Source organism: Terrapene carolina, unplaced genomic scaffold (assembly GCF_002925995.2).
Source record: "Terrapene carolina triunguis isolate 2854851 unplaced genomic scaffold, T_m_triunguis-2.0 Scaffold242, whole genome shotgun sequence".
Lineage (NCBI taxonomy): Eukaryota > Metazoa > Chordata > Testudines > Emydidae > Terrapene > Terrapene triunguis.
Genome location: NW_020664593.1, coordinates 9,111,110 through 9,137,011, shown reverse-complemented (window position 1 = coordinate 9,137,011; position 25,902 = coordinate 9,111,110). Strand labels below are relative to the sequence as shown.

Below are 25,902 nucleotides of genomic sequence, written 5' to 3'. Positions count from 1 at the left end.
ACAAGAAAGCATGTGGGAGGGAAAACGTTTCCCCACATTTTTGAAACTTTTCCAATGGGAATATTTTCACAAGGGGATTTTTCTCTCTGATTTTCACAGAGAACAATGCCTGTTTTCCATCTAATTCTTTATCCCAATTGTAAAGATGGGGGCTGGGAGGGAGGGGAGAGGAACTGAGTCAGAGAGCAGGGAGAGATTTGTCCAAGATCACACAATGCATCTGTGACAGTGTCAGGAACATAACCAGATCACCTGAGTCCTAGTCCATTATTTTTACTATTAGAACATGTTTCCTCTTGAAGGCTTTTCATCTTCAAAGAAGATGAGATGGGAACAAAGAGGAAAGAAACTTTACAAAAGGTTTGTGACTGTGACTGGGCTTTCTGTTTCAGAATAACAGATGAATGATAAACTCCCCAAAAGAGCATGTGCAGCACTATGAATTTACGTTTGCATTACACGTGTACAAATCTGACATGGTGTTGTGTAATAGCTCACCCCCTTTATAGTTTGTGTGCTATATAAATAATTTACATGCATTTCTCCATCACAAATATATTGCCTATAGCAGTGGAAAGTTGCAGGCGCTATCATTTTAGAGTCCTCCTACAGTTTTCTTGTTTGTCCTAGAGCCTTAGCTTTTTGTAGTCTTTTTTTTTTCCATTTTGAAAACACTTATAATGTAATCAATTGACTCTTTGTCCTATTCACCCAGCTGGGCAGAAAATGTACCCAACATTTAAAGAGCAGCAACAAAGATAGGCTCTATCTCAATGGTAACTTTAAAGACTAGTTGAGACTATTTGACTTCTAATGTTAAGCAAATAAAATCTGACAAACTCAAGTAGATTCAAGGCCTTTTGTTCAAGAAAGAAAAACTCCTATTCATGCTTCTTGTCCTCCTGCTTTTCTAGGGTGAGCTCTTTGTTTATTCTTGAAAGCAGGACTTTCTGGTCCCACTGCATAAACTGGAAAGAGATTAAGGTTTACTCTAGGCATGCTTGGATTTTTTCCTCTGTTTCCCAGTCTGCTATCTAGCACAGTGTTTCCCAAACTTTTGAAAGCTGATCCCTCCTCAGAAACCAATTGCCTTTCAACACCACCATGTGACATTTTACGCCTACCCATTTTGATTTAGACCTCATCTATGCCCTCTGCCTAGTCCTTTGTGCCCACCCATTCTGCGTGAGTTGTGCTTCACGCTTTGGGAAATGCAGTTCTAGCAGGTGCAGTGGGGAATGATCACATGTCTGTCCTCCTCCAGCAGCTTCTGAATTTTACTTGTTACCACAGCATCAACTAAACCTGAGCTGCCAGAGTCTTGCCTAAACTAGGGATCCGTTTGTTGCTTTTACTTATTCCGCTCTATTTCAGTGAGCACCAGTGGCATTTTTTTTTCCTATCATTCTCTAGTGCTGACAAGGCTTTAACAGTGCACGGCTGTCTGGTGGCCCAGGTATATGTATTTCTACTTGTGGTACCATAGTCCTGGATTCAGATCCTGTGGTTGCCCAACATTGACACTCCCTTGTAACCAAAAAACCCCAACAAAGCTCAAAAAAGAAATTAATAAAATCTAATTAATTAAAAATGAAACCCCCAATCCCAAATGGTGTTTACCTCAGAAAGGGAGACGTGCCAGAGACCGCATATGACTCCAGGGACTTCACTTTTTGTTAGCAATTTTACATGGAAGGCACCCACATGGTACCATGATGGGCAGCAGTAAAAAACCCTAAGATGGTACACAGAAAATAGACTAGCCTGTCTTTTCAGTTACTTAACTATGTACAACAGAGGGACAGCTGTAAGTGTCTTGAATTCTTTGTTTAATATCTTAAGACACACGTATTAATTATCTTTTTTGGATTTAATTTCCATTTTTAAAAATGAGGGTTGGGATGAAAGAGAGAATATAACTGTCTCTACATAAGTGTTTGCTTGAATGTGTGATGTGAGAGCCAAGTAAGTGCACTGAATGTTTGATTTTTCTCACAGGTAGGTGGGATCACACGTTTGAAATTTGGGATGACTGAAATAAGTGCAGTTGCATTTGTTTGGGTTTGCGTGTTTGCAGATCCACAGTACACATGAGAAACAGGAGCTGTGTATCTCAATACATTGTTTATAATGTTGTTAAAAGCATATTCTGTGTTTAGTATACAAATGTCAAATGCTTATAGCTTTGAAGTTTTAAAATCTATTTGAGTTATCTAAAATTTAAAAAAAATTGAAGCTTTTTATTAGTGGAAAAACAAGGTTTTCCTTTCAATGTTGACTCAGAAATCATACGCAAAATTTTAAATTAATATCACTTTTGAGATGAGATCGATCATGTGAGTTATCAGCCCGACCATGACTAATATAACTGGTGCAATCCTAAAATGTGGCATGTCTGGCCTGCATAATTGTGCTCATTCCTTCTATCACACTCCTGTCTGTGAAGAGGTTTCCATGATTTTGAGTCCAGTTGTTTCAAGGGCTCTGTTCTCTGTGCACAACGTTGGTGATATTTTTCCAGTGGAGTGGAAATCTGTTTGGTTCCTTACCTTTACCCCAGCTGTTTCTGGTTGCCAGGTCTCTCTGTGTATACAGTATGGCTGATATATTTTTTCCATTGGAGTGGAAATCAATTTCTCATTTGTTTGATATGCCCCGTTCTTGTCAGTTTGGCTTCTTCAGAGTTCATTGCTCTGGCATGTATTATTTTGGGTTTCTTGTTCTGCTGTTAGGAGTTAATGGGATTTGAGCTGAGGCATTGGTTGAAAGGAGAGCAATTAGATTTTGAATGTCTTCCCAGTTGTCTAACCTGTAGATGAGGGATTAGGGTTTTTATTCTTTTTTTAAAATTAATTTATTTAATTTTGTGCAGGAAACCTTATAATGTAATGGGTCTGATTCCGCATTGTCCAGCACAGTCTGTTGTCATTTACATTGGTGCAAAGTATTGCAAATGCTACCAAGTCCAAGTGGTAGCATTTTATATTCACTTTGCACTGGTGTGAATGACCACATAAAGTACAGGGTACCAGAGAATCAGGCATGCTGTCTCCAAGTTGAACCAGGACATTTGAGGTGATGGGTTTACGCTAGGTTTTGGTTATACGAGGTAATTTTTATTTTTCATGTAATCTGTTCAGGCCAAAATATGCATGCAATTGCACTCCATATACTTGCCTTACAGGCTTAAAAACTGAGGAGCTAGAGTGATACATTAGGCTAGCAAACTAACTTTTCACTTGTAGAATCTTTATTTCAAAGCCTGATCCAGGATGTTAGTAAAATGAGTTTGGTGTCCACATAGGGGGCATGTGCCTATGACAAATTATCACTACATGGTCCAGCACAGGACATGCCCAGGACTGGAAGAGCAGAAAAAAAACCTACCTAAAATTTGTTGGTGCATCACAACTCATATTACTTATGCTGGTTAGGAATCCTCAAATGGTCTATATCATCCTTAATTAATCACCGCTAATCAGCATTTTACATTGACAGTGTCCCTTTATATATATATATATATATATAGACTAGATTTATTAGAGAGAGAGAGAGAGACAGTCAGTCAGTCGTACTGTTTCTGCCCCCAAATCTCTGACAAAGTTTCTGGGTTTGTATAATCACATGTAAAAGTGTTTCTCCCCCACTGCTGTGTGAATAGACCCAGACAAACCAACAAATTTTAGGTAGTTTTTTTTTCTGGGAGATGTTAAAATAAAGTATCTGACTCCCTGTAGATCAGCTGGCACCTGGTTGTTCAAAATGGATGTTTATACCAAACTGTATAAAGCTTGCTCTCTCTCTATGAGAACGGTAAATAGGCAGTACAAAAGGCAAGAAGCGGGTTAGAGTTAGATGTTAAAGCTGTATAAGCTAACATGATAAATGTAAAGCTCACCCAGAGTCTGGGCTCTGATGGCATTTACGTGGAACTCTATCCAGAGTAAACACTGAAAATGTCACTGTGTAGGCTGTAAACACTCCCTGACGTCCTGGCTCCTTGTAATGTATTCCAGTGCAGAAAAATTCTTACCATAGTGAGTAATCACTTTACAGAATTGGTTGGCTAAATGGGCATCTCTGTAAACATGGTCTTGATCTTCTGGTCCACCCTGTACTTACAACTGGAAAAGCATATTTTGTAATCAGAACATATCATAGGAAGAGAAGTGCATGTGTTTATGTAAACCTTATTTTAGTCTCCTGTTTGGGATGTAAATAGGGCATTCAACTTTGAATTTGGGACCCCGGAAGTGCAAATGTGATGGTATCATAAAGGTGATTTTTGTTTTGGGTCACTTGTCTGCATATCACAACTGGAAGTTTTGAATGGGACAGATACAGGACTAGAATACTAGCTGGCTGAAAGCATTCTCAGGGGGAGGGCATGGGGGAGAGGAGGTAGAGAATAGATTATGAGCTGCCAAGGACACCAGCCTCCCTTTAAAGGAACCCCCTCCCTCCCCCCCGCTATCACATCTGAAACCTCAAAAGCTCATTCCTGCCTGGTAGCAGAGGCAGGGCCGGCTCCAGCATTTCTGCCGCCCCAAGCAATGTTAAAAAAAAAAAAAAAGCTGCGACCGGCGGCGGCAATTGGGGGTGGGTGGGGGAAAAAGCCGCGATCGGTGGTGGCAGTTCAGTGGCAGGTCCTTCGCTCCTAGAGGGAGTGAGGGACCTGCCGCCCCCGAATTGCCGCAGGTGCCGCCCCTCTCCCTTGGCCGCCCCAAGCACCTGCTTGTTAAGCTGGTGCCTGGAGCCGGCCCTGAGCAGAGGGTGAAGGCAAAAGCAAGTAGCCCAGCAGCTAAAGAATGAAACTCCGCAGTGGAGCAGCACCGGGGCTCCATAGAGACAGCAGGACAGTGGATGCGGGAGCAGGAGAAAGCATCTCCTCACAGCTCTGTGTTAATGGGGGATGAGAATAGGGCAGGTACCAGTGCCCGACCCAGGATTACAGGCTGGGAGCATATCCCCTTCATACAGAGACACATGGTAGGTGAGGAAGGTATTTTTTGTTAGGGGCAATATTTTTTTTTCCAAATTAAAAAAAAAAAAGCCAATGAAATATGTTTTACAAGTAGTCTCCTGCAGCACTTACACAGCAAACATTGTAGCATCCTGCAAGAGTATGGCAAGCTGAAAACCAACCGGACTAGAAAACCACCCTGACTACATTGTCCAGATTGAGTGATGTATACAATGCAAACAGCTGGCCTAGAGTAAATAGTGACAAGTAAATCAATAACATAGTATTCCTTCTATTCTAATCCCCTCAGATGGGTCTAGGAGAGCTGGTAACACATTTAAGAAAGGTTTTTAACCTGACAGGGACCATGTTATTGAAGGAGTAAGTGATGCTATTGAAAGGGACTGATTGTCACCAACTGAGGCTTTCTACATGGAAAAGTACTGGTGAAAGGATAGTGGATGGGACTGGTTGAAAGACCAGCTCTGGGCTGTCTCATAATGGTAAATACTGTGCTGTTAGGATTGTGGGAGTGGAAGAGAAGTGTGGATTAATGTTTGGTTATTGGTTGAGCCACAACAGAGGTTCAAGCATTAAAATGTCTTTTTTACTGTGGGCAGATGATGGGTCCCATCCATTTCCTTAACCTGTTCCTCTCCATTTCCTTATCAGCCAAGGAGAATGTCCCTGAGAATGACCTGCACGGGAGACTCTTTATTAATAGAGTTTTCAATATCAGCGCAGACAAGATGTTTGAAATGCTTTTCACCAATTCCCATTTCATGCAGAGATTTCTCAACACCAGGAATATAGTAGGTAATATAGTTTCCCCTTTCAATTCGTGTAAAGATTTATGCTAGAAAAAATTACATTCTCAATCTTGGTGAGAGAAGTGTTAATGTAGTCGGAGATGAATAACCAAAGCTCAACAGATTCTGCCCATAAAGGGGGAATTAAACCTGCTTTTAAAGATAAGGTTCTGCTTTGAAAATGACTACGTAAACCTGGCCCTTTGCTTCTCCCTGTCAAAGCTCTGACCGAAGTAATAAGTGTTTACACTTTTACTTCTTTTTGCCAAGTTCAGCTCTAGGACAATGAGCTGAAGTCTCTTCTACCTACTACATCAGCATCAGAATTGCTAGCTATGTTCCAGTGACAGGACTAATCAGTTACATCTATACTACCTCACTGACGACAACAGCTAGCACAAGCATAACTGAGGGAAGAATGTGACGGTAATAGGGTTGGCCAGGAGTAATAATGGCAGGATCTTTTTTACAAAACCTTTCTTCTTCAAAATGAAAAGAAATCTAACTGAACTACCAAGGTGTGTACAAGATTAGATTGATTAACCTCATGGATTTTATCGCTGTAACCTATGTGTGTCCTCACCCCACACCCTCTTTATTGTTTTAACCCCACTCATTATGTCCTAGATAATATCAAATCTTAATTTCTTCGGAGCAAGGACCATATCTTTCTATCTGTGCTGCACTTTGTCTAGCATATTTTTGGTGCTGTAAAATAATAATGCTTATACAAGAGTCAAAAAGAAATGAGCTTGACTTTTAGATATGAGGGTGAGTGTTCAGGACTGTCAGAAAAACATTTTTTATTTATAAAATGAGTGTGCTTGTTCTGGAGTTATTGAGACAATGAACACAGAAACAATACCCTCTTTACATTCACTTTTCAGAGTAGAACCTTCACAGTACATATTAATGTTACAACATTAAAATCAATCACATATTAAATTATTTAAAGTCTTTGCTTTATTGATTAGGGTATTGGCTCAATAGTTGTTTTTTTTAAAATCATGTTATATTCAAGTAATAGTAAAGTTCATACAATTTGCACGTAGAATAAATCATTGCATCCTCCTAAATAACACTCACAGGCTTTAATTTTCTGGGCAAGTAAATTTTATTTATTGAGATCATAGAAACAGAAGATAAAGTCCAAAAGAGAGTAATATTTGTTCAGTGTTACATTTTAAGGCAAATCAGCAAGAGCTATCTCACTAATGCTAATGAACCTTATAACCTCCATCCTAGGCAGATGGAATACAGTGTAGCTTTTCATTTAAAGCCTTTCTTTAATTTTTCCCATGGTCTATTCTGCTCTTCTAGCATCTAGCAGACATAAGAGTCCAGAAATACTGGCCAGTGCTTCTGTCACTTTTCCCTATTCTTGTAAATTACCAACCATCTGGATTGGTTCCAGGCTGGCCTTTCCACTGGAAAACTCCTATGTCCAAAAGCAAGAAAGGAGTTACAAGCAGAAAGTGACAAGACCGTGTGTGTGGAGGTATTCCCGCCTCCTCCTCCAACACACTTCCGAATTCTGACCTCTAAACACTCAGGCCCCATTCTCCGTTTCCTTACTTTTGTGTCCTTGTTTACACCTATTCAGAGTTGGTGTGAAATGGTCTCCAACCAGAGTGATGGTGTTTTGCAGTCACTGACATTTCACAGGTGTGAATGATGACACAAGGTGTGCAAGGCAAGGGAGAATCAGGCTCTCTGGCATCCCTCAGTGAGTAACATGAGCTGATTCTACATTGCGTTACATAGTAAACATACAGGATCTCACGAAGGAGAGGAGCAGACCTTTAACCTGTTCACTGTGAAACTACTTTCAACCAAGTTAAGGATTGAGACCGCTCCCTGTAAATTGTTGGACGTTAATAATTATACATTTTATGACTAGATGCTGTATCGACCCCTTGGAATATGGACGGCAGTGGCAATCAGTTGAGGACCCTCACCTACACTATAATGATTAACAATCCGCTCATTGGGAAGTACACAACTGCAACAGAAAAGCAGGTACTGTGTGCATTCACAATGTGTGCCAAAGTAAGAGAAACCCTCACTTCAGTATCTGCTACAGTGATGACCACACTGCAGAGTTTAGGAGTTTGAATGTGGCTCAGCAGTTAAATGTGTCATTTGTGATGATGGTCAGCTGCCCTCCTCATCTTTAATAAACACTTATGTAGTGCCTTTCATCTTCACAGAGGTTCGTAAACCTCACTTCTTCCCCACAGTCCTTGCGGGAGTAAGTGTGAACCTGATTTTGTAGACAAGGAAACTAAGACACAGTCAAGTGAAATGACTATTCAGAGGTCACACAGTGAGTTAGAGGCAGAGCCAGGACTAGAACTCAGGAGTTCCTGGTCCCCAGGCCCATGCTGAGAGTTCTAGACCAGTGGTTCTTCTCCTTTTTCATACCAAAACCATCCTGTCCTGCTGGGAGCTAACTAGGAGCCTTCTCCCATTTGGCAATGTGGGAAGGACAGGGGTTGCCAACCCCCGACCCCTATCTGTGACCACCATGAGTTCTCCATCTGTCTCATTTTCTCAAACTATTTCAGATTCTTTCCCTACTGCCAGTAGCTTTTAGGTGGTAGTTTTGCTGGCATGATGAACCCAAAGACTGAAGGAAAGAGAACTGAGACTGTGTATTTAAAATGTCTTTTTCCCCCTTCTTTTTTTTTATGGGTAGATCCTGAATAAACTGAGCCAGAAAGGTCAGTCTTACCGGGTAGACGCAGAGGTGCTGACACATGATGTCCCATACCATGATTACTTCTACACTGTGAACAGATACTTCATCACCCGCACATCCAATCAGAAATGCAGATTACGGTGAGCCAGAGTGGTGTGCAGCAGGCAGGGCAGGAAAGCCATGTTGTATGCACTGAGGTGTGTTTACTAAAAGAGGTGCCTACAGCATGGGAAAGTTGAATTTCTTTGCACAAATTTCTTCCCTTGAAGTGTGGTTCCATTGTGAGAAATATGTAAAAATGGCCCCTTCTTATTCATTGTATGTGTTTCCTGCAAGTATTAGTCAGCTCTGGTGGCTTTTAGTGACAAAAATAAGGTTTTACTCTTGTGACCTGCACAGCCAACATAGCTTCAAGAGAATGAGCTGGGTTGTACTCCTCCTTGGGAACTCTACATGAAATTGTTTACCAAGTACCAACAAATTACACCTGTGCGTGCTCCTGCACAGTTGTCATTGCCAAAGGCATAACTTGAAGCTATTAAATTGCCCAGGTGTAAGTGAAAGTGGAATTTGGCCTGCACCACCTCTACTAGTGGTGATGGTGCTCAAGAGAAAGAGAACCCAGCTTGAATCTCAGATCCCAAGCTGACTTTGCAGACTTGGGAGTCATGAAAATCATCTTGTAAACTGAGCACATTTGATGTGAAAATCACTGAGAGATAATGAACATGAACCCTCCTAATACCATTTTTACAGTCACTTTTTGGAGCTGAAGCACACTGTGTAAGAGAATAGGTCTAGTAGCAGTTAATGCTCAACACTGCTGTGTGGGAAACCTGGGTATGATTTTAGGCTGGGATCTCTGGCACTGGGAGTATGAAGGGAAAGAGGTGAACTCTCTGCCTGGGGAAAACTGAATGCCTTGAGCAACCTTTCTAGCTGATGTAAGGACTTGTCTTCATGTACAGCGCTACAGCAGCGCAACTGCAGCACTTTAGTGAAGACACTAGTACACCAATAGGAGAGCTTCTTCTGTTAGCATAGTTAATTCACCACTCTGAGAGGCAATAGCTATGTCTGGGAGAAGCTCTCCCATCAACATATGCTGTCTATACAAGGGGTTAGGTTGGTATAACTACATCACTCAGGGGAGTGGATTTTTCCCACTCCTGAGCAATACAATTATATTGTTCTTCTTCGAGTGCTTGTTCACGTCCATTCCACATTAGGTGTGCGCGCGCCGCGTGCACGAATCGTCGGAAACTTTTTCCCTCAGCGGCTCCCGTCGGGCCCACAGGGTCCCCCTTCCCGCCAGAGCGGCGCCCCGCCCTCGCGTATATATATCCCTGCCGGCCCGACCCTCCCTCAGTTCCTTCTTACCGCCCGTGGCGACGTTGGAACAACTGTCTCTCGCCTGAGAGTGTCCCTTAGCATAGCCATTAGCAATAGTTAGCAGTTCATAATACAGTTAAGAGTTTTAGTGTTAAGTAGTTGTTTAGTTCTTCTAAGGACCAAAAATCTCTTGGTGATAGGGGTTTGGTCAACCCCGGCACCGGCCCTGGGCGGCGGGGCATGCCGCACGCCCAAGGCTTTAAGGCGTGTGCCGCGTGCCGCAGGCCTATGCCAGTGAGCGACCCGCACGAGTCGTGTCTCCGTTGCCTCGGGGAAGCTCACCAGAAGGAGCGCTGTAAAATTTGTAAGGCCTTCAAGCCCAGAACCAAGAAAGAGAGGGAATTTCGCCTTAGACAGCTCCTCATGGAGGCGGCGTTACAGCCCTCCTCTTCCGCGGCACCGTCCGCTTTGGTGCGAAGTGCCCCGGCATCGGTCCGCGACCCGACACCGGCGGCGCAGACTAAGCCCACGGCACCGCCAAGGCGGGAACACGCCCGGCATCGATCTTCTTCGCCGGCCAAGTCGAAGGGCCAGCCTAAGGCCCGGGGGCGCTCCCCACATAAGAAAGCGGCACCGGCGAAGCCCGCAAGTGCGGCCAAGGCCGTGACGGCCCCGGTACAGGTCCCAGCACCAGTGGCTCCGGCGCCGAAGGGCCCGTCGAGCCCCGGGACGAGCGCGTCGAGTGCGGAGGATGGGCTGGAGGAACTGTTGGAACAGCCCTCCACCCCGGACACATTTGAGGCGGCGAAGGACCTCATTGAATTGTCCTCCGAGAGCACACTCCGCGCTACAGACATTCCGCCGCGACTGCCATCCAAGGGCAAACCGGCGATGATGCGCCCGTCGCGGTCGCCATCTCGGCACCGTTCACGGCGCCGGTCCCGGTCGAGCTCCGCCTCGGTGGACTCCCGGCTTCCCGCCGCACAACGGGCCACGAAACAGTCAGGGCCCGATGCGAGCGTGGCACCGCCTCAGCAACCCGGCTCGAGCAGGCGCCGGGACGCTTCGATGGCGAGACTCCCAAGACCATCCTCCCGCAGCCGCTCCCGGTCCCGCGGTCAACGGTACCGTTCCAGGTCCAGATCGGCACGCCGATACTCACGGTCCCGGTCCAGACGGCACCGCTCCCCGACACCGGACCGGCACCGCCCCACGGCACCGCCGTGGCCCTCTAGGTCACCGTCCCTAGCGTCGGAAGAGGGCTCGGGTCTTTCCAGATATGGCCGCAGAGGGCATGCCGCTAGAGAACACGAGGCCTCTTGGCAGCCGCATTGGAGCCATCCTGGACAGTGGCCATTCTGGACACCGTGGGCCTATCATCAGCAAGGCCCTCCATCTAGAACTTCGAGATCGGGTCCCTCAGGAGACCGGTCCCGCTCCCCACGGTGCCGCCCTACCTCCCGTGCGGAGGCCACGGTCTCCAGACCACCAGATGCAGAGAGGGCGGACTCGGCACCGAGCTCGGCACCGTCCCTGACTCGGGACAGGGGGCGCACCCCGGAAGGCCGCCCCACTGAGGAGGAGCTACAGGAGGACGAGGAAGCTCAAAAAGCCATGACCTCCTCCTCCTCGCCGGACGAGGCCGTGGCGGGCACGACAGTATCCGGCCCTCCCCCTATTGACCACCGGGCGCACCAGGACCTGCTCCGCCGGGTGGCCCTCAATTTGGGTCTACAAGCAGAGGAGACGGTTGAGCAGGAGGACCCGATGATGGACATTCTGAGCCCAGAGGGTCCCTCCAGGATCGCGCTCCCGCTCATAAAAACGGTCCAGGCAAACTATAAGACCGTATGGCAAACGCCAGCCTCCTCTGCGCCAACCGCAAAAGGCGTAGAACGGAAGTACTTTGCCCCGTCCAAAGGGTTTGACTTTCTCTTCTCCCACCCGACCCCATGTTCGCTGGTCGTCTCAGCGGTTAACGAACGGGAAAGGCATGGCCAGCAGGCCCCGGCACCCAAGGCCAAGGAGGCAAAACGACTAGACCTATTTGGCAGGAAGGTCTATTCGTCCGGGGGCCTCCAGTTGCGGATAGCAAACCAGCAAGCGATCCTAAATAGACATAACTTTAACTCATGGGCATCTGTGTCCAAGTTCAAAGAGGCCTTGCCTCAGGGATCACAACCTGAGTTCGCGGCACTAGTGGACGAGGGGAAGGCGGTGGCCAAAACGTCGTTACAGGCCTCACTTGACTCTGCCGACGCAGCCGCTAGAACAATCGCGTCAGGTGTAGTGATGAGACGTTCTGCATGGCTGCAATCTTCGGGCCTTCCCCCGGAGGTGCAAAATACCCTCCAAGACTTGCTGTTCGAGGGTTCGGGCCTATTTTCAGAGCAGACTGACGCCAGGCTACACAGCCTCAAGGACTCTCGGGCTACCCTTAAGTCCTTGGGGATGCACACCCCTGTGACACAGAGGAAGCTGTTCAAGCCCCAACCTCCACCGAGGCAGTATCATCCTCGCCCTCGGCAGGAACCATACCGTAGACGGGGCAGGGACAATAGATGTAGGCGCAACAATACGCCTAACCAAGGCCAAAAGCAGGGCCAAAACAAGACGCAGCCGGGAAACAAACAAGGATTTTGAAGCTGCGATCGAGGACAGCGTACCCATCTCTTCTCCGGATCCACCCCTGGGTTTCAGGGACCGCCTGTCCCATTTTTCCCGTGCCTGGTCTCATATAACATCAGACCGTTGGGTCCTGCGCACGGTGGAATCAGGTTACACCCTCCAGTTCTCCTCGCCCCCTCCCTCCCACCCACCACCCCCGTCCCTCTTCAGGGACCCCTCTCACGAGCAACTCCTCATACAGGAGGTACAGACCCTCCTCGAGGCGGGGGCGGTGGAGGAGGTTCCTCTGGACTTCAGAGGAAGAGGGTTCTATTCCAGATACTTCCTCATCCCCAAAGTGAAAGGGGGCCTCCGTCCTATCCTGGATCTTCGCAAGCTAAACAAGTACTTGCAGAAGCCACGGTTCCGTATGGTCTCCCTTGGTACCATCATTCCTTCCCTGGATCCGGGGGATTGGTACGCTGCCCTCGATATGAAAGACGCCTATTTTCACATTGCCATTCGCCGAGCCCATCGGCGTTTCCTGCGCTTCACTGTCCAACAGCGCTATTTCCAGTTCACGGTCTTGCCCTTCGGCCTGGCAACAGCCCCACGTGTCTTCACGAAGTGCATGTCGGTGGTAGCCGCCTTTCTTCGAAAAAGACGGATGCGCGTCTACCCGTACCTGGACGATTGGCTCCTAGCGGGCCGGTCGGAGGCAGAGGTCCGCGCCCATGTGACACTGGCGTTGCAAGTATTCCGGGAACTCGGGCTGTTGGTCAATGTGCCCAAGTCATCGCTAGTCCCCACACAGAGACTGGACTTCATAGGGGCAGTCCTGGACTCGGTGGAGGCACGGGCAAGTCTTCCCGTATCCCGATTCCTGGCTATCAAGGAGGCCGTGACCTCCGTTCAGCGATTCCCTACGACCACGGCCAGATGTTGCCTGCAACTCCTGGGGCACATGGCAGCGTGCACGCACGTAGTCGGGCTCGCCCGTCTCAGGCTCCGGCCGCTGCAGCTGTGGTTGGCTCAGGTGTATCGCCCCAACAGAGACCCCTTGGACATGGTCGTCACGATCCCGGCTCAGGTATCGGATGCCCTCCGTTGGTGGCTCAACCAACAGCAGGTTTGCGCAGGGGTCCCATTCACCGCCCCACAGCCGACTCTGACGCTAGTAACAGACGCGTCGGACCTGGGTTGGGGTGCGCACCTAGGGGACCAGCGCACTCAGGGCTTGTGGTCCAGGGAGGAACGGCTGCTCCACATCAACCTGAAGGAGCTGAGGGCGGTTCGCCTCACCTGCCAGACCTTTCACGCCACCATAAAAGGACACAGCGTGTCAGTTCTGACAGACAACACTACCGCTATGTTTTACATAAACAAGCAGGGCGGGTCCCGGTCCTCTCCCCTCTGTCGCGAGGCTCTCCTCCTCTGGGACTTCTGCATAGCCCATTCAGTACAACTTCGGGCGGCGTATCTCCCCGGGGTCCAGAACGGGCTGGCGGACCGTCTCAGCCGGTCCTACCTCAGGCACGAGTGGAGGCTGAGACGGGACGTCCTCCGTTCCATTTTCCTGAGGTGGGGGTTTCCCCAGGTAGATTTATTTGCCAGCAAAGACAACAGCCAGTGCCCGCAATTCTGCTCGTTTCAGGGTCACAGTCCAGGCTCAGTGGCAGACGCCTTTGCTATCCCGTGGGGCGGAAGCCTGAAGTACGCCTTTCCCCCGTTCCCACTCATTCACAAGGTCCTCCTAAAGGTCCGCAGGGACAGGGCGACAGTCATCCTAATCGCCCCGGCGTGGCCACGCCAACACTGGTTCACAACTCTGTTGGAACTCTCCGTGACCGCTCCGATGGCCCTTCCCCTACATCACGACCTCATCACTCAGGATCGGGGTCACCTACTCCACCCGAACCTGTCATCGCTACATCTCACGGCATGGCTACTCTCTGGCTAAGTGGGGTGGAGCACAGGTGTTCACACGAGGTCCAGCAAATCCTACTTGGTAGTAGTAAACCCTCCACGAGGGCAGCCTACCTGGCTAAGTGGAAGCGCTTCTCCTTATGGTGTGCGCCTCACCACTCGCAGCCTTTACAGGCCTCGATACCACTGATTCTCGACTACTTGCTGCACCTCAAGCGTCAAGGCCTCGCCCCCGCTTCTATTAAGGTGCATCTGGCCGCCATTTCGGCGTTCCACCCTGGGGAATCGGGTAGATCCGTGTTCTCCAACCCCACGGTGGTCCGATTCCTCAAGGGTCTGGAGCGGGTGTTCCCCTACTCGCGCCCTCCTATACCCCCGTGGAACCTCAATCTGGTCCTCACTAAGCTTATGGGGCCGCCCTTTGAACCCCTGGCCTCTTGCTCCCTCACGCACCTTTCATGGAAGGTCGCGTTCCTCGTGGCCATTACCTCGGCTAGGAGGGTGTCGGAGTTGAGGGCCCTCACCTCGGAGCCCCCTTATACCATCTTTTACAAAGATAAGGTGCAGCTTAGGCCTCACCCTAAATTCCTCCCAAAGATGGTTACGAATTTTCACATGGGGCAGGACATTTGTTTACCGGTATTCTTCCCTAAGCCCCATACGGACCCGAGCCATCGCAGCCTACACACCTTGGATGTTCGGCGGGCATTGGCCTTTTATCTGGACCGTACCCGGCCTTTCCGTAAGTCGTCTCAGCTGTTCGTGGCCATTGCGGAGCGCATGAAGGGCCAACCTATTTCTACGCAACGCCTGTCGGCGTGGATTGTGCACTGCATACGTACGTGCTACGAGCTCGCCAACACGCCTGCTCCTCAGATCAGGGCTCACTCCACTAGAGCCCAGGCGTCCTCGACGGCCTTCTTGGCACAGGTCCCGCTCCAGGAGATCTGCAAGGCAGCCACCTGGTCGTCGGTGCATACCTTCACAGCCCACTACGCGATCCACCATCAGACCAGAGATGATGCAGTGGTCGGCAGGGCGGTGCTGCAATCGATTATTCCTTGACTCCTACCCTCCTCCAACGGTAAGCTTGCGAGTCACCTAATGTGGAATGGACGTGAACAAGCACTCGAAGAAGAAAAGACGGTTACTTACCTTCTGTAACTGTTGTTCTTCGAGATGTGTTGTTCACGTCCATTCCACTTCCCACCCTCCTTCCCCTCTGTCGGAGTCACCGGCAAGAAGGAACTGAGGGAGGGTCGGGCCGGCAGGGATATATATACGCGAGGGCGGGGCGCCGCTCTGGTGGGAAGGGGGACCCTGTGGGCCCGACGGGAGCCGCTGAGGGAAAAAGTTTCCGACGATTCGTGCACGCGGCGCGCGCACACCTAATGTGGAATGGACGTGAACAACACATCTCGAAGAACAACAGTTACAGAAGGTAAGTAACCGTCTTATATAGGTCTGTAGTGTAAACCTGGCCAACGAAGCAGCATTGACTGGCTCTGAAGGGAGACTCCTCTGGTCCTCTTTATACAGATATATGATGATCATAACATCTCAAGGGGAGAGGGATATACAAGCAATGCATGTAGAGTGTATGTGTTGGACGATAGCAAATACAGCTTGTAACACTGAGCTATAATTAGAGCTGGTAGAAAAATTTCTGATAAAGTTTCTTCTGTTGGAAAATTCTTTTCATCAAACCAGAAACTTCCCAAGGGAACGTGTAAATTCAACAAAAGTCTGTTTAAAACAATTGGGGGAGAAAAAAGCATTTTGATAAGGTCAAAAACATTCCATTTTGACATTTTCAGAAAGGAACATTTTAACTTTTTTTGTTTTGAAATTTATTTTAAATTACACCTCTCCCCGTGGGGAGCCAAAAATCCCTACCGCGTTATAGCTGAAACCCCGTTATATCGGGGTACGGGCGGCAGGGCTCCCACGGTGATTTAAAGAGCTCCAGGCTCCGCTGTGGGGAGCCCCAGGCCCTTTAAATTGCCGGTTGAGCCCCGCTGCCACAGCCCCGGGGTAGGGGCGGCAGGGCTCCAGCGGTGATTTAAAGGGCCCGGAGCTCCCCGCAGCAGCTGGAGCCCCGGACCCTTTAAAGCACCGCTGGAGCCCCGCTGCTACCGCGCTATACGCGAACCCTTGTTATATCGGGTCGCATTATAGCGGGGTAGAGGTGTATATTAAAAAAGTCAAAGTCGAAATGAAACATTACAAATTCCGATTGGGAACTAAAGCAAATTTTGAAATTGTGGAATGTCCGGTGAAATGGAAATTCAAGTTCCCACAGAGCTCTAGCTGCAAGGCAGTTTACAGTTTTTCTTTACCCATGTCTAATCCCTACCTTTTCAGTGTGAGTGCTGCCAACCGCCAATGTCTTACCTATTTATAATAGTGACTGTTTTGGATTATAGACAGCCACTAACTTTACCATTTATCACTCACTTTACCATTCCATTCTGTGCTGTTGCAGGCTTTCCACAGATGTGAAATACAAAAAGCAGCCATGGGGCCTCATCAAGTCTCTAATTGAGAAGAACACCTGGAGTGGGATAGAGGAGAATTTCAAACAACTTGGTGAGGACTTACTTTTTGTAGTAACAGGGTGAAATCTTTTTTGTGGCTGGATCTGGTAAATTTTAGAGGTCATGAAACTGATTCTCCTAGAAATAAATGTACAAAGTGTGAGATTCTCTTTGTGTCTCCTTCAAGTCAAAGGATCCCCTAGGTCAATATACTGCTAACTCTGGGGTGCCACTGTATTGTGCTTCCAGTATGTTATCAAAGCGCTTCTACAAAAATTGTCCTCTTAGCAATCAATAGTCTTGTGCCCAGGGGATGGGGGTCAGCTCCCAAGAAGGAGGTGTGAGGATACAAAAAAAAATCCATTAATTTGATTTCCCATTTAAATCAAAGTGCTTCCTTGGTTGTAGCTATGAGAAAGAAAGCAAAGTGCTTAGCAAATACATTAAGCTGTACTGTGCTGGAAAAGTATATATTTCATACCTGTAAAGTATCGAGTGTAATGATGTTAGTACAAGTCGATGGTACACAGTTTAAGGAATCTCTTATGTATCATATATATTTTCTAGAAGACAACAGCCTCTATTGATTTGTATGCCTTGCCTAGTATTGTCTCTATCATAGCCAGATAATGTGAACTTTCCATTTGAAAAGCGAAGGGAAAAATAAATACTTATTTTCAACTGTAGAATCAGATCTGCTAATGGAAGAATATGCAATAAACCAATCTATAGAAGATCCTGGGAAACTTATTGCCCTAAGAAGAAGACGACGGAATTTACACCGAAATGTGGCAGAGCTGCTTCCTAAGCGTTCTTCACAGCACTCTTCCGGGGACATTGGATTAGAGTCCCAGGGCAACATAGTAGGTGGGTATAGCAGCATCTTTTCTATTTCAGCTGCTTGTCCAAACGTGTGTTAGAGAGGGTGTTTAATTAGTAAGACAGAACAAATGTGATGCCACAATGTGTATTTGTTAGACCCAGTTAGGTAAAGACAGCTGGATTAATAGTTAATGTTTATTTTATATTACTAAAGCTTGGATATACAGGATCTGGCGCATGTCTGATCCTTTTTGCAGTGACAAGCATCTGCTGAACTCAAGTGCAATCTATAATGTGTTCTGCTCCAAGGTAACTCTAAACCCAGCACAAAGCTTGCACAGGAAAAGCAATGCAACCTGATTTTAAGAACTTGCACAAAATCCCAAAGCATTTAATTTTTGGACTTTAACTACACAGGTAACTGAATGCAGTCCTTGAAACGGTTACAATTTTACAGTTGCCCCCTGGACTCCTCATCCTAAATCTTCTTGTTGTTTTGTATTTTTAATTAAACTGACTTCTTTTTCAATCTCCTGGCTGCTTCAGTCGTTTCTGGGGCACCGAAGCTGATCTAGCACTATTGCCCCTTCCTGCCACTCGACATGACAGATTGACTTGTAATCAGTCATGGCGTACAGTAACTACTTTGAAAGAGAAGAGGAACATTTGTGCACTGAGTGCCAGAGAACTCTGACTTATATGAAACAACTTAAATTGTAACCACTGAACTGAGAACACAGACTTCAAACCAGGAAAAAAGCCCTTGAGAATACCAGAGTAAGCTTGGGTTAGTAGCATATGTAATTGTGTTAATTCCCACATTCCTAATCTGCCACCACTGCTCCAGCTTTCCAGGCAAGTGCTTTTGTCTCCGTGCATGTGGCAGCCTGAATGTATGTCCCTTTGCCAGGCCAGGAAATCTCAATGTTAGGAACTATTGTAGGAGATCAGGTAACTCACACAATACTAGGTTAACCAATCGGTAGTGGTGGGTGACATTCTTTCAGTTTGAGAGGAAATGTACACTTCATCCTGCCCTATGCCAATATCAGATTCCCAAAGGTGTCCAATGGGGAGCGGTTTTGCACTCAGTTGAATTTAAAGTGTTTTCTGCAGGATGATAATTACTGAAACCAGGTTGATTTTTGGTGCGATAGACAAGAAAAGAAACTGGAATGGTTACTGATATGCGGCATTGGCAATGTGATCGGGTAGGCATGTGGAAGTGAGTACCCACTGGGAGCTGCTTTGTCTAAGGGTATGTCTACACAGCCGAGCTGCAGCTGTGCTGCTGTAGAGTAGACACTTGCTACAGTTACAGAAGGGGTTTTTCTGTCATTCTAGTAAATCCACCCACTCAAGAGGCAGTAGGTAGGTCGATGGAAAAATTCTTGTGCCGACCTAGCAGTGTCTGCACCAAGGTTTAGTGTAGTGTAACTATGTTTCTGAGGGGCATGAATTTTTCACACCCCTGAGCAACATAGCTAGGTCAATCTAAGTTTTAAGTGTAGAACAGGCCTAACTCAGGAACATACTTCACAGCACTGCTTTGCATTAGCATAAGAGATGGACATGTAAACTGGATTCTCCAGCTGATTCCTCCATTGGGATGGATAGAGAAATAGTTTCTGTTATGTGCATAAATGGGCATCCCAAACTGCACACAGCTGGTGTGTCTGTCCATTGGGGCTGCCATCTAATCCACCACTTGTTGTGCATTGTAGACTCCTATTTAGGAGAATTAATGTTGAGCATTTCTAACCTGATCTTTTCCATGCCCTACAGGAAGGAAAAGGGATGCTGCAAGGAAGACCACAGCCATCATTGTGGTAATGAGCATCTTGTAAGTACTCACTGATGTTAAACCACAATTTGACTGATGTCTGAGAGCTAATCTTATTTACACCTATATGGAAGCAGGAAAAGACTATTCATGCAGTCCAGTGTTTCTCAAGCCTATGGTATATGGGCCACTAGTGGAGTCGTCTTTAGTAGTCTTCAGAGTAAAACCCTTTGTTGCTCATCATTCTTAGATTGTAAGGGGACTCTCTCTTTCTTTGTGTTTACATGGCACTAGCACAGTGGGGTCCTAATCAGGGCTGGCCTTAGGGGCAAGGGATCAGGGTGGTCACCCTGCGATCCCAGCATCCAGGGGAATGGGAGGAAGACTCCAGGGGAGGAGCTCAATTACTGCATGGTATGTAGAATGAAAAAGCTGAGTGGTTGAACTAGGCTGCTGCTGCTGCTAGTTCATGACTGTTCGTACGCTACATTTTCTAGTATTCATCCACTCTAGTTTTAAAAATGTCAAAGGATGAGACTTCCACCACTTCCTTTGAAAGACTATTTCACAGCCTAATATATCCCACTCAGATACTCTTGATACTTTAAATTCCCACATGTTGCTTTCTCAGGTTCTTTCCTGAGGGTTTGTTCAGAGAGGATAGAACATTACTCATTCTGGCCATCATGGCCCTAGTAATGCTGCAGAAGCAAAATGATAGCAATGATTAAACCAGTCTGATTTTCTTTATACAGTTTGCTGCTCTTGGTTTTGCTGAATGTGACTCTCTTCCTTAAACTATCAAAGATAGAACGTGCAGCTCAGTCATTTTACCGGGTCCACCTTCAGGATGAGAAGTCTTTAAAGTGAGTGAATTTCTGACTGAATTCTTCCTCGTCTTCATCCAGATATAAGAACCTGATAGCTTGGACTGGACTCATAACAAGCAAATTTCAGGAGGCAAATCTTTAAATACTTTTGTGACTTGTAGCCATTTTACAGTTAACACTGCTGTCCAGCAAATGGCTTCACATTGCACCACTGGCTTTCTCCCTCTCCAAGACATTTTAGGATTAGCCTGCCCCTTTCCACACAGTCTACCCTGCTGTATTTCTCCATCTTGTCTCATGGAGATCTACACAGAATTACAGCCTCCTCCTTTCTGCTGATCCCTGCAAGGTACAAATGTCTCAAAGTTCATGTCCCGCTCACTTTTTAAAAGGATGAAGTGACCAGTTTTGGAGTGTGATGTAATTTAACACTTAGCAGTTCTGTTGTGCTTTACATCTTCAAACACTGTTCACATGGTATCCAATTAAATGCATTACAATGTTTGCAAAGGGACTTGAGATTCTCAAGAACAAGGTTTGTGTATCTGACTTGGAGGAGACAATTTGGGAACTGGTATCTCTATATTTAAAGGATTTTATTGGGAGGGCTGATATGTTCATGACTTTATGATGCCTTTGGCTATCCCTGTTCCATTTGTTTAATGCAGACCTTGACACCTGTCTTGCTTCACCTCTGTTGGACATAGCAGTGAAAGACAGAGTTTCAAAATCTAACCTAATCTTTAGCAGGGACAGAGAATGACAATCCTTCTAATTTTGTGCTAGGACAGACCTTTGCAATATAAGATTGGTAGAAGAACTAGATCACTTCAACTTTCCTTCATATGGAGGAATTTACTCCTGTTTAGAAGCCTGAGGAATTCAGTTTAATTACATGCATGTTCCCTCTTAGTGTCCGGTGTATACAATTGCACTAAGGCAACATCTCTAAGAAAGTGGTAACATAGTTTCAAATGTAACTGTACACAGTCTTAATGTGGTCCTGGCTTGAAAAGTGCTAATGAGTGCAGGTAGAGACCAGTGCTTGCTGGGTATGGGTGTACAGATATTTATTCCATGGTATTGATGTTTCTTGTCATGTTCCCTTTTCAGCTTAGCCCCAGACATGGTGTCCAGAGAGGATATCCCTCAGCGTGACCAGGAACAGGTTCAGCAGGTGAAAGGAGTGCTGCAAGACTCTATTGCAATGCTTGAACAGGTAGGCTTCCTCCCCACACATGCTTTTGTTGCTTCTGAGGTAGCAGTGAGGAAACAAAACATAGAGGTTATTTTTCAAAAGTTTTAAAATCCCCTTTAAAAAGTGTCTTGCTCTGTGAAATAAATGAGCCGGTCTGTGGCTGCCTGTCTTCAGGAAGAATAAAGCTGCAGCAGGGTGTGTAAAGAAAGTGGCAACGTTTTCAGGCCTTGCCCCTTTTCTTTTGCCGGGCTTCATTTGTCTTTCTATACAAATTGCCTGTTTCCTGAGCACTCTGTATTTCTGTTTGCCTAGAGCACTGGCCAAGCAGAAGAAGAAATAGATAAAAAACATTGCTTTGATATATTCGTTGCACTTTGAAGAATCATAAAAATTAGAAGCAGACCACACCTATTGAATAATTTAGTCCCTCCTCCTGCCAGTGGTGGATTCTTCCCTAGAGAACGTGCCCCATTGGTTTGCTTAGTTCAGCTTCCTATGACTGGGCTTCAACACTATTCTTAGGAGACTGTTCCACAGCCTGGTAGATCTAACAAATGGCAAAATTTCATTGTCTAAATTTTCCTTTAAATTTTTTTTCTCCCATAATGTATAGTTCTGCTCCCTTGGATCACCCCGTGCTAAGGCAGAAATCATATCTGCCAGCATAGATAACTCCGGGAATCCAGGAGCTTGAGGCATATCATACTAAAATGCTTAAAAAGGGAACATAGGCAGGTAGATTTGAGTTTGCTTCTATCCTAGTATGGCCTAGCGATAAAGTCCTGGCAGGAAGCATCATACAGCCACTGGATTTCAAGTTGTTTCCAAATGAAAGGTGTTTGTAAGAAGAGTGGACTTGGATATACAGTGGGAAATTTCATGTTATAATTGGATTCAGATTGGATTGGCTGCCTTTCCAAGAGCAATCAATGCAGGAGTGGAGACAAACAAGAAGTCTTCTCAGGCTGAAACTCAGCCTGTCTTTCTCAGTGAAGTTCTAGGATGCCCCGGGGGCTTTGAACTACAAATCCTAGTGGAAGAATATTTGGTCCACTTGTTGGTGGGAGACCATCAGGCAGGAAAGGCACCAGCATCTCACAAACTGGTGATTTAGGCTGACACTTAAGAACCCCCCTCTTGATATGGATAATCCTTTCCAATGACATCTTTGTTTCTAACTTTGCTCCCTTGTTTTGGTGAAAGTTGTGGTGAGGCAGCTCTGGTGTTATCGGGAGACCACAGACTTCCTTGACCATTGTCAGTTTCATTTTAAGCTTGAATATAGTAGAGAGACTGTGTTGGTCTTGCTGGTAGATTATCATAAACGAGGCTGTTGGCTGTAAGCTTGTTTGGGAATGGTTTCAAACACTGTTACAAGCCACAGTGTAGACAGGACCTCAGATACAGTTGAGAAAAAGGCTAATATAATTCTGAGGTGTAGAAACAGGAGTTGTGTGTAAGACACAGGAGGTAATTGTTCTGCTCTACTCAGCACTGGTGAGGCCTCAGCTGGAGTACTCTGTCCAATTCTGGGTGCCACACTTTAAGAAAGATGTCGACAAATTGGAAAGAGTCCAGAGGAAGCAACAAAAATGATAAAAAGTTTAGAACACATGATCTACTAGGAAAGGTTTAAATATGCTTAGTTTTTTGTTTCATTTTGTTTTAGTCTTGAAAAAAGAAACCCAAAGGGGGGGACCTTATAACAGTCTTCAAATATGCTATGGGCTGTTATAAAGAGGACAGGAATCAATTGTTCTCCATATGCACTGAAGGTTGGGCAAGAAGTAATGGACCTAACCTGCAGCAAGGGAAATTTTGGTTAGATATTAGGGAAAGCTTTCAAACTATAAAGGGTAGTTAAGCTCTATAGTAGGCTTCCAAGGGAGGTTGTGGAATCCCCATCATTGGACGTTTTAAGAACAGGTTGGACAAACACCTGTCTGTGATGGTCTAGGTTTAGCTGGTCTTAGCTCAGAGCAGGGGAATGGACTTGATGACCTCTCAAGGTCCCTTCCAGTCCTACGTTTCTACGATTCTGTGATTTCCCCTTTGCGATGGACAAAGAGCAAGTGTCCATGCTGATCCTTTTACATCTATCAAATACCTTTGATGTTGGTTATGAGGTGGCTTTGGCGCATTTGTGAACCCAGGAAAAGTTAAGATAGGGTGGCTTTTGAATGGCTCCATTCTCTTATTTCTGAGAGCACTGGGCAATTGCTCAATTTGCTCTGAGGATTTTTTGTGTGCAGGGTGCCACAGGCTTTTATTTGGTCATCCCTCTTGCTCTATGTGTATGTAAGATGGCAACAGGTGAAGATGAGCTGGCTTCACTTGCAGTGGCATCAGTGTGCAGATATTTGGCTCTGTCTCCATTTCAGTATTTATATTAAAAACTCCACATTTTTAAAATATCTGTTAGAGGGTGTTTGAGGGAGAGCAGATATTTGTGGGATCATTCCTTTCGTCCTTCCTCCTTTCCAGGCTCCTCCAGTTGCTTAACGCTGTGGTTTCAGGGCCGCCCGGGGGGGGGAGGGGCGCAAGTGGGGCAATTTGCCCCTGGCCCCGCAGGGGCCCCGTGAGCCCTAGCCCGGCAGCAGTCTGGGTCTTCGGCGGCATTTCGGCGGCAGGGGGCCCTTCAGTGCTGCCGAAAACGCGGAGCGACTGAAGGGCCCCCCGCCGCTGAAATGCCGCCGAAGACCCGGACGGCCGCCGGGTCTGTACAAGCGCCACAGCTCCCCCGCTTTGCCCCAGGCCCCCTGAATCCTCTGGGCGGCCCTGTGTGGTTTTCAAACTTTTCCATACCATGACCCTATATTATAACAGGAAAAAGTTTGGGGACCCGCCCCACTTCCATCTAGCTATAAAAACAAGGAGGGTGCAGACCGCTGGATCGAGAAGCCATGGCTTAGCAAATGAAAGATTGCAAAATTGACTGATTTTATTTTTTTACTTTTTAGCCGATTAACCTTTTAAACTTAATTATTTATAAATCATAGAAATGGGATAGAAGAGTCTGTTTGGGTACAGAAACTGTGGAGGAGCTCCAAGCTACTCCTGCCTGTCAGCTGCTTAATCAACCTTTCCCCATGCTCCCAAGGAAAATCACATGAGACAATGGTAGTTTTTGTTCTTCCTTGTCACAGGTGTACCCTGCCCATAAATTGCTGCTGATCTGATATTAACCACTTCTAGCACAGTTACAAAAGTATCTCTATCAATGAGTGATGGAAATCTCATAAAGTAGAAGCGGATTCCCCATATTTTTTTTTCTTATCTTTCTGACTCTGACTCTCCTCTTTCCTAACTTCCTACCATTCTGACAGTAGTTAATTCCAAATAGCTAAAATGGTATTTTTAAAGAACATAGAAAATTAAATATTGAAATATATTGAGTGAGAATTTCACATTTCCTTTCTTAAAAAAAAAATCACCCTCCACTTTTTTCCTGTGCAAGTCAAGATACGCTTTAAATTGCTATAATATTGTGCCCTTTCTGCGTGCTGGCAGTTTTCTGCCTTCACCCTTGTGCCTTAAAGCACACTGAAGGCATCATGCCTCTATTATAGGGCACATCTTGTTGCCGTGTTCCTTTCAGTATTTGCCACGTGCAGCAACTATGTTAAAAATGACAATGTGATGGTTTCTTTCTTGCAATGTAGCCAGTGCTACTGCAGCATAGTCTAGCAGGGTAACAGAATTTAGGACAGCTCTGTAACTACGTAGAAATGACAGTCTATGCTGAGTACTGTGCTTGCCTAGCAGCTGTAATATAAATGATTTAGTGCAAACTACTGTTAATATGAAAGGGTGGGAGGGAATTATTCTGAATGTAAAAATAAAACATTTTCATCTTATCCTTGCAGCAGCGTAATTTATATACTTTTGGGGGACTGGGGGTTGTATCTCCACAGCTGAAGAGCTCCCTTTCTATGCTTCAGAGAAGCTTTGATCACCTGAACAAGACCAAGAGTGATGAGACTGAGAGTTAACATTATCAACGCCCACAACTCAAGATGTCATGAGAATGAAGATGCTGCATGTCTGTTTGAGGGTGGGGGTTTTGACATTCTGTTGTCTCAGGACTTTTTACTGTTTTTTGCTCAGCAGCTGCTGGTGCAGCTAATAAAGACCTCTGGATAAAACAGGGCAAGTTCTGAGGTCCTGTAACTCTGAGGATCTCTCCCCACCACCCCCATACATGTGGTTTTCTTATGAACAAGCCAGAGGTGTAAATGAGTGAGAACATTGTACTGTACTGTGTAACTGTGATGTGCAAATTACAGAGAAGAGCAACCTCAGCACAGCAATGATTGTATCTAATGAAATCTGAACTCTTTTATATTGATTTGAAGAATCATTGGCACTAAGCTACAGCAGGGGCAGGACGGGGG

The 25,902-nt window shown here is 46.2% G+C and overlaps 1 protein-coding gene across 1 annotated transcript in view; it reads left to right on the top strand.

The window, feature by feature from the left end:
- The window catches only part of GRAMD1C (GRAM domain containing 1C), an 89,857-nt gene extending 64,357 nt beyond the window's left edge, over positions 1–25,500 (top strand). Inside the window, 9 exon segments of the mRNA XM_029912774.1 lie at positions 5,636–5,779; positions 7,673–7,791; positions 8,471–8,613; positions 16,824–16,927; positions 17,563–17,742; positions 19,483–19,540; positions 20,236–20,346; positions 21,424–21,529; positions 25,423–25,500. Coding sequence (XP_029768634.1) covers positions 5,636–5,779; positions 7,673–7,791; positions 8,471–8,613; positions 16,824–16,927; positions 17,563–17,742; positions 19,483–19,540; positions 20,236–20,346; positions 21,424–21,529; positions 25,423–25,500 — 1,043 coding nt within the window.
- Positions 25,501–25,902: the final 402 nt, after the last annotated feature.